Here is a 10,381-nt window from a genome sequence, read left to right as displayed (position 1 = left end):
GAGAGAGAGAGAGGAAAACTTGCCCTTCGAGGTCGAACATGTCATGCTTCATGACCTCCTTTCATGGCAGTTGCATGCAGTGTCCCTTTGGTCGCCGAAATGCGCGTTCTGTTTATTTAGGGCAGCATCGAGCACAATCCATTTTCATCGATTTAAATTATCTCTTAGTATCTATATATTGATGACTAAACCGGTCGTATAATTCATAAATGGCGAATGCTTTTCGAATTAAGTTTTGATGGCGAGATCAATCAACATTCATTACACTGGCCTGCGTTTCAATACTTTTTTCAAAAGGTCGGAGGTTTCTCAGCTGTTTTTATACAAGTTTTGTGTGCTGAATCCGAAAAAGCTGTCCATTTTTCTCGATTAGCTCGAGTTTTCAAACTATGCCAAGGATAAAAGTTCACACACTGATGCATTAATATGCACATTGGAGTGGGCATGCTGATATATTTTCCCAAAGGTTGGATATTTCTCAACTATTCTAATACAAGTTCCGTGTGCTGAATTCAAAAAAGCTATCCATTTTTCTAGATGAGTTCGAGTTTTCACACTATGTCAATGATAAAAGCTCACACACTGATGTATTAATATGCATCTTGGAGTGGGCATACTGATACATTGTTCCCCAAAGTTGGATATTTCTCAGCTGTTCTATAATACAAGTTTCGTGTGCTGAATCCAAAAAAGCTATCCATTTTTTCTCGATTAGCTCCAGTTTACACACTATGTCAAGGATAACAGCTCACACACTGATATATTAATTATTAATATGTATATTGGAGTGGGCATGCTGACACATTTTCCCCAAGATTGAAGATTTCTCAACTGTTCTAATGCAAGTTTTGTGTGCCGAATTCGGAAAAGGTATCCATTTTTTCTCGATTAGCTCGAGTTTCCACACTATGTCAAGGATACACACCGATGCATTAATATGCACATTGGAGTGGGCATACTGATACACTTTGAACTTTTTTAGGTCCCATCTCGATTGTTTCCCAGAAAACTAGTGATTATAGTGAAGGGCAGGTAGAATGTTTCCACAAAGACATACGTTTGATGGAAAAAACGGTACGAGGGTCGGTGGGACGTCAACTTCCTGGCGGACTATTGCTGGTGCTTGAAGAGGGACGTCCCATGTGCTCAACACAGTTGGAAATCCGTGAAAAGCCCATTTGCGTCGCAGCAGTGCGTGTGTACTGTGATCGGAATTCACTTATAGTGGGTCAGTTTGCAGTTTAAACATATATATGTTTCTGTGTGATTAACTATACTAAGCCAATCAGCATGGCTTTGTTTATATGGGCAAAACAATATATCTTAAAAATCGAGCTAATCGAGCAAAACGGATTCCATTTCCGGAATCAGCGTGAAAAACTGACCTATAAACAGTTGAGAAACCATTGACCTTATAAATCACGCAGACCAGTGTTATGGGTTTCTACGCTGAATATTATAAACATTTTTACCCGTAATAGATATTAGATACCTCAATCATTTCAAACAAATTGAATCATCATAACTGGCATGCGTGTAGTTAGGGTCTACTTATAGACAATCTAAATAAATCATTTATTGTGAAACATCGGCTAAGGATCGGGTAACTATATAGGCATGTAATCTGGTTTCCTTGGAAGAATATTAGTGTTAATTGGCAATTGCTGCGGCTTGATGAGATGCTATTAATCCTGACTGGCCAATAGCCTTTATTTTGTGACCGCACACATGTTAGATGTCTGTCATTTATTTGCGGAATGGATAGCTCTCGGACATGTCAAAGCTTGTTTCTCGACGTCGATGTCATAAAAAACTCCGGTGATATAATTGTGGTGGACGAATTTGCAGTTTGTTAGTATAGCGTAGTTTTGTGCAAGTTCAACCACCAAGGGCAGCTTTGGCCCACGCCTGAAATATTATTTTGTTTTGCTGTAACTTTTAACACTTAGGAGAAAGTGGGTTAAGACGGTCAGGCTTAGCCTCCAAGAGGGTAAAAACTATCAAAATTAGGCATTTTTTGCGATAATCGTTTTCCGTAACAACTTCTCACACCTAGCTTGTATTACGTTGATTTTACCGGCATCGCGTTTCCCTCGTCGAGACGCATCGAATGAGCTATGATGGAAGATCGCGCATTCGATAGCACCGGGCCGTCGCGATTTAAAGACCGGTGTGGGGGCCCTCAGAGAATTTAGCGTCCCCCGCGCCCCACTGGGGTCTGCGTATAACGCGCCCTACTGTGGGGGGTGGGGGGCATTCATAGCTCCCCCTCCTAATTCCGAAAGTACTAGGCCGATCGTTAAAATTCAAACGGCGTCTGATAGCCCCGAAAAACTGTCGAGCGAAACCAAGTTTCATTGACCTCGGAGTCCCGATGACGTCACGGGTCAGGTCAAAGTAAAAAGCATCGAAAAATGGCTTTTTCACATTTTGGGCTCTGGCCTCCGTCTTACAAGTCAGATCGGGCTCATTTTACACACTCTTGAGCAGATGCTTTAGATACCCTGAGGGTACCAAACTTGTTCTTTGATTTTCAGGTCAGGGTCAGGTCATCACAGGTCAGGGAAATCTTATGTCATGCATCGGTCACGTGACACATGTTTTATGGTCCATTTAGGCCATATATTTCTAATTCGATGACGTTTATGTCATGCGAGGTCATTTTGAGTTGAATTTAGCTTAGGTCAGGCCATTTTCAGGTCAAAAAGGTCAAATTTTATAGTTGAAATTTTTGACAAAAAAATAGATGTCTATCGGAGGCAGTTTGAGCTCAGGAACACGATGGTGCTATTTATATTGGTGTATAGTCGACTACAGAATGATGTTCCACCCCTCAGAACCTATCAGTTGACCGGAGCGCTAAGTTGTGCCGTTTATGGCGCTATTAAGCGTGTCGATTGTGAGCATTGGGACAAAGCTATAATTTGTGAACTCAGCCCGTGTGATGCGGCACAGCCTACCAATCCAGGCAAATAATTGCCTGTGAAAAGTGGAACGTCATTCTGTAGTCGACTATACAATGTCAAATACGTACTGAAAAATTGGTTTGAAAAAAATTATAATAGTGAAATTCTTGCTATAATGCGTACCTATAACTTAGCCATTTTTAAAGATATCTGGCTAAAACTTGCTAGAGTAAGTCATAAGCATGTGTTCTATCACATATATTCCGGTTTTCTTCGAAAAGCCAAAAACGTTTTGAAAAAAAAAATGAAATATAAGTTTAAACTTTAACATAAATACTTTTCCAACTTTTCACAATTTTGAAATTCCGAGATGGCAGTTGGATAGCACAGTCTATTCTGAGTCCTCTCATGCAAAGAAATTGGATCTAGCTTAAAAACTGAGCTGTTGGGAGCGATTGCCGTGGTTCAATGTTTTGCGTCGATATGGGCCGAACAATGAACATGACGTCACTCTGACGTCATTTCCGGCCGACCTATGGTAGCTACGAAGTTCATATTTTGACACAAGGTGTCAAACTGATGCAGCCGAAAGTACTGAAACTTGAAAGCTTGGCGTCGATACGTCAAGCGGTTTAGAAGTTATTGCAGAAAAACGGGAGGGGTGCTATGAATAGCCCCCCCCCCCCGAGCGCGGCGCGGGTTAAAGGGCTCTAGCCATGGGAACATCACTGACCAATATGGGCATTCAGGGAACATCACGCCCCCTTTCCATTAAAAACATTAATTTTGCATGCCTAAAGGTCTGAACAATGACATGTTACTGCCGTTATTTAGGCAAGCACGGTATGTGGTTAGGGACTGTGTCTCTGGCTGATTTCATAGTGACGTGATTCCGGGATGTTTAATACAGGCTCGGTTTTACCGATAGGACGCGTAACAACATCACATCTCACTTATCTGCACTCCGCTACAGGCCGGACAGAACCACTTGTGTGTATATTTCTAGAGCATTATCAGTGTAGAGGATACCGTTATCTGACCTGTTTACGTAATTCAAGCTGTTTGACTTTTCCAATGACGTTAATAGCTCCTATGCTCTCTACAGCTGGCTAAGCCCGTAATGGCCATTTCCCAGCGTATCTAACTTATAGGGGGGGGGGACGTTGGACCCCACCCCTGCCTTTCGGCCCCCGATCGAGCTAGGGCTTCGCGGAAAAAACGAGCGCGTCGCCCATGACAAGAGGACGCCTGATACCAATTTCAAAGTCCTAGATCATTGGTTGACCATCCAGGTCAGGTCAACGACCCGAAGTCGGGAAGATCGGGTCCTGCTAGAACTTCGTAAAGTGAGGTTGCTTTAGGGTTTTTTCGGGATGCTAATCTCGAGTTCCACGAAGAAGTGCGATGGTTGATTACAGTAGCCATCGTGAAGCAGGCTATCAAAGCTGATGTGCATGGACGATGAGGAGTTTATAGAAATACCTAACCCGGTCGCTCGTCCACCGCCCGCGGGCCGGACCGAGCGGTTCCGCTGACCCTACCTGACCTGAGCCCGGCGCGATATGGGACAGGCATAGTTATATCTCTCCCAAAACCGGGGGCCATTTTTCGTCGGGGGGGGGGGGCGAATATAAGCCATAGCTCTCAAGCGTTGAGGGATAGGAAAGCAAAACTTCCAGAACCTTTTCTTCATCAATTTAGCATCTTCTGAAGTAAAAAAGGACCTAGCCTCTTTGATGACATCATAGGGTTGATTTTTCTTGATCCCTGCACTGCACAGCAAACTTTGGCGTCACAGACGTGAACTTCAAATAGTTGCCAAAAATAGAGTTTTGGGAATAAAAGCAAAGTTCTAGCACGTTGTAGCGTTTGGCATAGGGAAAAATACAAGGATAGTTTTGGCGACCTAAGGTCAGAGGTCAGGTCAATGGCCCTGAGCTGGGGTCTTAGTTTTTCGGAAATAACTTCAACAAAAGTGGTCCTAGAGCTACACGGCAGTTGTACCTACCAACGCTTTCTTCATGTCAAACCACGTCGAATGACATATATTTTGTTTGGAAACGGTCAAGTTTTATATTGACCTCATGCGACCTAGATTGACCTTTGATTGACCATGACACATGAAAAGTCGTATATGATGGATTCGTAGTTGCTGATATCACGAATCAGGCCTTTAGAGTCTCAGCTGATTGCGCAAAATTGTCTTCATTGCTATGACTGACTCGAATCAGTGAGATAGCCTCGAACAGGAATACGCTTCCATGACCTTGACCTTGCAGCAGCCTTGTGTCGTAAGATGAACACAAATACAGGGGTGTGCGCTAGAATCCGGAAAAAAAAACAAGGGAAAGAACTGAAGGGTTTATTTGGTATCGCAAGGCTTCATTTCAAAATTTTTACTTTTATAGCGAAGACTGATCCCTCCTGTATGTATGTATGTATGTATTGACGATCAAGAGCAATCCACAATCGGCGTGGCGATTACACCTGTACTATCGTTTGACTCAACTCCCTCCAGCTCCAATCACAGCCTCAACAGGACGCCGGAACCTGCCGCAGGCGCTGGTGACCTGCTCCCGGGTTAAGTTGGTCACGGCCTGGATAATAGCGGTCCTCAGGGAGTCGAAAGTGTTGTGAGTTCCTTTGTTGGACTCTCTCTCAAGGACGCCCCACAGCTAGTGGTCGACCGGACACAGAAGATCTTCTCGTAGAGAAAGAAGCGGATCCGGCCGGCAGCTCTGTGCTTCAAAGAAGTGATGAGCAGCTCACATCTCCGAGTCTCCTGGTCTTTATGACTTCTGAGAGGATCTGCCTCACCTCGAGAACGTAGCTCATGATATCGGAGATCCTCGTGAATGGCACGAAGAACTGTTGCCCTGCGCAGATTGAGCCTCGAAGTCACCTTCTGCATGGGCAGGCTCGGACCTTCTCCAATAATGGCCTCGGGCTGCTCCAAGAAGTACTTATTCCGCTTCCGAACCTCGAATTGGCCCTGTTCCTTCCTCTTGGGAGTCAGAGACTCACTCATCGTCTCTTCAGACTCTTTGAGCAACTTCGCAAAGTCGTACGCGGTCAATTTCGGGAACTGAAAGATGTCCAAAATTTCCTTGGGCGCGCGGCCGCAGCGGAGGGCCACAAAAATCGCGGTGCGGCGCTCTAACTCAGAGGACATTTCTACTTATTTTGCTTCCGATCGAAGGCGACTCAAGTCACAAAACTATGAGGAAAAGAAGAGTGATATATTTAAAAAAGTTTATATGATACACCAAGTTAAAGTTTTTCCGGATAGGTGCCTAGTGATTTTGAGCCGGTCCCGTAGCTCAGTTGGTTAGAGCGTTGGACTCCGCGTGGTGAGAGCACGCGTTCCCGGTTATGACAGTCCGGGTTCGAAGCGCGACGGGCGCTCGACATTTATGGGCCTCCTGACAGGTATGGTTGCGGTTGGTGGCAGGCCGTAGCCAGGCGAAGTCAGCGAGGGGACCGGCCGTGCGCGGCTTTGTGCGCACGTTAAACTTTGGACTCTAAATTCTGCCATAGAATCGGAATTGCGCGATCGGAGGGTAGAGGGCAGGGTCATCGCAACAAGCTTCGCTTAGCGGTGGCTCTGTCCTTGTGAATCCTTCCCATCAAAAGGTTCGGACTAAATTTATATAAAAAAGTGATAAAGCTCAAAACATTTCAAAGCATCTTGGAAGTTTTTTTCCCTGTTTGCTGTTTATTCATGATTATGGGCATGGACAATGGACAGAAATAAAGTTGAATTGGTGCAAAAGCATAAACTTATTACGAGGCACCTCTTCAACAAAACAAAACGAAACAGAGCATCACCGATATATACACACACACACACACCAGGTCCCACGCGCAACCCCGCCGCCCCGACAGACCTTCCGACCACTACAGCTGGACCACACGCGCTCCGCCAGCCTGCGGCCTCCTCCCTGACTTTGTACTACGGCGGCCCGTCTGGCCAGACCGAGACGGTGCCGTTACAGCTTGGAAGTTAGTATAAAAGACATACGCAAAAGGACAAAGCTTGAGTTCAATTTTGAGCATGACTTTGACGAATTGACCTCCAATAATATGCACATCGTTAAAATTTTCGGTTTTATGCATCTTACCGTCCTCTAGAACACACTATATCTACATGTGCCGTTGTTTACCTTAAACTTGACCTCTGACCTTAAAAATCGACCTGAGGTAAAAGAAAATTAGGTGCCTTATAATCGTCACGTAAAGGCGTTTCGTTTGGTACTACTTGTGTTTCCGTAGCTCCCTTATTTATGGAGTTAGACAACGGAGCGAAAAAAAAGACCCCCCCCCCCCCGCCCGGTCTGCGGTAGAAGGGATTAATTACCCCCGGATCGGGCCGGGATATCGCACCGGAAAATCAGACTGTCAATACCAAAAATTGTCTCAGAAACTGTAGAGGCCAACCCTGGCGGTTTCACATGACAGAAGAATGCATACCTACTACCGATGAGAAAATGATCAAAACCGGCTCAGGCACCCTTCCATGTAAGATTGGACACCATCACGCATGCGTCAAATCACACACGAGCCTGGTATGAGCACAAAATGATAACAGCTACAGGGATTGATGCTCATCGATACGCCAATCTGAATGAGATCGGTTATTTAAAGAGCTTAAAATTTCCTTCTTCAGTCTTCCAATCGATTTGACGTCATCTTGATTTCACGTGCTGCGTGGTATTTACGCCATTTGTGCTTGACGTGGTGCGTGGTATTTACGTCATTCATTCACATCTTTGTGGAACGAAGTCCTCACGCTGTGCCTAGTTTGAATTGAAGTGCCCTATTCAATTGCGTCACAAGGCTGTCGTTGACGTCGCCGATAAGAGACGTTTAAAATGGCGGGGCTCAGCATCGGCGACTATCAGTGTGCATCTGGTGCTCTTGGAGCGGACTTCGTTTTCGTGATACTCACTCACGAATCAGGTCAGTATATATACATCATCGGTGTGAACTGTGAACTAGCAATAGAAAGCAGCTGGCAGGATGGTGCTTTACAACGTGCCTAAAGCAGTGCATTTATTGATCTAGTGTCAAAAAGGAAACGTTGAACAAGCTTAGTCCGTTCTATTTAAGGTGGGTATAAGGAATAAGTATCATAGTTTAACATGATACTTACATAGTAAATGTAAGTATCATACATACCCTATCATAAGTATCATTACATACCCTACATAGTAAATGTAGGGACAATTACACATAAAAAAGACACTCAAATGGGTAGGGGGTATTTTGTCCGGGACCTTCCGGTGTAATAGGCCGTATTAATATCACAAGAATAATGCGTCCTTTGAATGCTACTTTATTTTAGAAACCGGTCTTGATTGATGTGAAATGTTTAAATCAGGTTTTCACCTTACTGACATCGGGTAGTGCATCTGAATAGCCACCAGGCAAATGGCGTAATCTGAGCGCGAAGCGCTGACTGAACATAACATTCCAGCTGCACAAATTTCTTGCGCTGCGCGTTGAAGACCAGTTGACATGTGGTGGCCTGATGGGACATCCATAGCTAACGATATCGCCGCCCCCTTTCTCCAGCCGAGATGCTGCGTCTTGTGACGGTGCTGGCCTGTCTAGGCGCCCTGGAGGCGGCCGTGGTGGCCGTGCCGCACGTGCAGCTGGACGTGCCGGCCCCCGTGCAGCCCGTGATCGGCGCCGTGCTGGCGCAGAGGAAGACCGCCGAGCCAGCCACCGTCTCCCTGCCGCTCACCAAGGTGGATGCAAACGTGAGTAGCCTGCCAATGCCGACAGGTGTCGTCATGTGAGATAAGATCGTTTGGTCACTCAGAACTTTGGCATGCTTGCAATTAATCATTTGAGACTGCTTTTCACTGTTACCGTTTTTACCTGAGCTGCACCATTTTGCGGATGTCACTCTTTACTTCATAACTGCGGTGTATTTGTAGGGCCAGCGATACTTCCTCGGGGAGATGTCGGTGGGCACGCCCGGCCAGGCCATGACAGTGACCGTGGACATCACCGGCCCGCTCTCGTACGTGCCCTCCGTCAACTGCAGCGACCCGTTCTGCACGAGCCACAAGCAGTACGACTCGGCCGCCTCCTCCACCTACGAGGTAAGCCACAAGAGGCTGGGGCCCTAAACAATGCATACACATTACACATACCACATTAATATCCAGAATAAGTTAACGATGCTTATCTGACAGGCACTTTCATGAAACTCTTCTCGTTATAATTACTCCTAAGTTTCAAGTAACCTATGTCAAACCTATGTCAAATTATGATCTGCCTCTCTTCATGTTTCCAACTAATGCCTTTCTGAAGTCGTTGTGCCTCCTCAGGCGGACGGCACTCCGTTCGAGCTGCCGTACGGACAGAACGCCAGCGGCGTGCTCTCCAAGGACGCGATCAGCGTGGCGGGCGCCACCGTGAGCGGCCAGACGTTCGGAGAGGCCACGGCCGTCTGGAACAGCTACTCGGTGCAGGCGCCCAACGACGGCGTGCTCGGACTGGGCTTCGGCTTCAACGCTGGTGAGCAGGGCGTGCCGACGATCGTGGAGTCGATGGTCGAGCAGGGCCTGATCGGACAGTGGCTGGCCGGACTCTGGCTGGGCCGCGGCGACGCCGGAGGTGAGCTGACCCTGGGCGGTCTCAACGACGCCCGTCACAGCGGCGAGCTGACCTGGGCGCCCATCGTGCTCAACCCAGAGGGCTGGGCGGCCTCCGTGGAGAGCCTCGCTGTCGGGGAGACCAGCATCTGCTCGGAGAACTGCTTAGTCACCGCGCTGAGCACCACGCCCTACTTCTTCATGTCCATGGATGCGGCCAAGGCGGTCAACGACGCCCTGGGCGGCTTCGACATCGGCCAGCCGGGCGTGGCCGGCCTGGACTGCAGCACTCTGTACACGCTGCCCACTCTGCAGGTCGATGTGGCCGGACGCATCCTGGAGATGAGCCCGCTCGAGTACACCTTCATCTACCCATTCGGAGGTGGCGTCGAGATGTGCCTCTCGGGCTTTGTCGGTATGCATGACTTTGACGAAAATGTGACCGTGCTGGGCTCCCTCTTCATGCAGAAGTTCTACACTGCCTACGACATGCAGAATATGCGCGTGGGCTTTGCTGACAGTGCCTGATACACCACTCTCCGTGTAATGGAAGCCTGCAAGAGGTCTATGACGAAATCTTCAAGTGATGATTGTTTAGGAAAGTAGCTTGTGTTGTGGAATTGATTTTTGATCATTCTTATCAAATAAAACTTATTGCAAAGTCACATTGCACTGACTAGTTTGTTGTATCAAGAGTAATTCGATGCAGCAGTCTATGGTCAATATCAACGCGCAAACCAAGGCACGAGCACAGTACACGAGAAACGCACTTCGGACACAATGGAAGCAGGCTAAAACGGTATGACGCGTTACGCTCGTAGCAAATGCACATGATAAAGTGGTAAAAATGACATTTTAGAGTGTACGAGT

The 10,381-nt window shown here is 46.8% G+C and overlaps 1 protein-coding gene across 1 annotated transcript; it reads left to right on the top strand.

Moving 5' to 3' along the window:
* Nucleotides 1–7,750: 7,750 nt before the first annotated feature.
* On the top strand, nucleotides 7,751–10,176 carry LOC122380665 (cathepsin D-like). Its single transcript, XM_043364029.1, has 4 exons — nucleotides 7,751–7,865; nucleotides 8,481–8,668; nucleotides 8,849–9,016; nucleotides 9,245–10,176. The coding sequence occupies exons 1-4, from the start codon at nucleotides 7,778–7,780 to the stop codon at nucleotides 10,037–10,039; spliced, it is 1,239 nt and encodes a 412-aa protein (XP_043219964.1). The 5' UTR covers nucleotides 7,751–7,777; the 3' UTR covers nucleotides 10,040–10,176.
* The last annotated feature ends 205 nt before the right edge of the window (nucleotides 10,177–10,381 follow it).

Source organism: Amphibalanus amphitrite, unplaced genomic scaffold (assembly GCF_019059575.1).
Source record: "Amphibalanus amphitrite isolate SeventyFive unplaced genomic scaffold, NRLGWU_Aamphi_draft 000104F_arrow, whole genome shotgun sequence".
In the NCBI taxonomy this organism is placed as follows: domain Eukaryota; kingdom Metazoa; phylum Arthropoda; class Thecostraca; order Balanomorpha; family Balanidae; genus Amphibalanus; species Amphibalanus amphitrite.
The sequence above is the reverse complement of the archived record's forward strand: the minus strand, read 5'-3'. Positions and strand labels throughout refer to the sequence as shown.

Bases quoted from the DNA above. Each gene is read 5' to 3' on its own strand.
- LOC122380665 (XM_043364029.1), top strand. From the start codon at position 7,778: ATGGCGGGGCTCAGCATCGGCGACTATCAGTGTGCATCTGGTGCTCTT. The intron at 8,669-8,848 runs GTGAGTAGCCTG...GTGTATTTGTAG, and splicing joins TCACCAAGGTGGATGCAAAC to GGCCAGCGATACTTCCTCGG. The intron at 9,017-9,244 runs GTAAGCCACAAG...GTGCCTCCTCAG, and splicing joins CCGCCTCCTCCACCTACGAG to GCGGACGGCACTCCGTTCGA.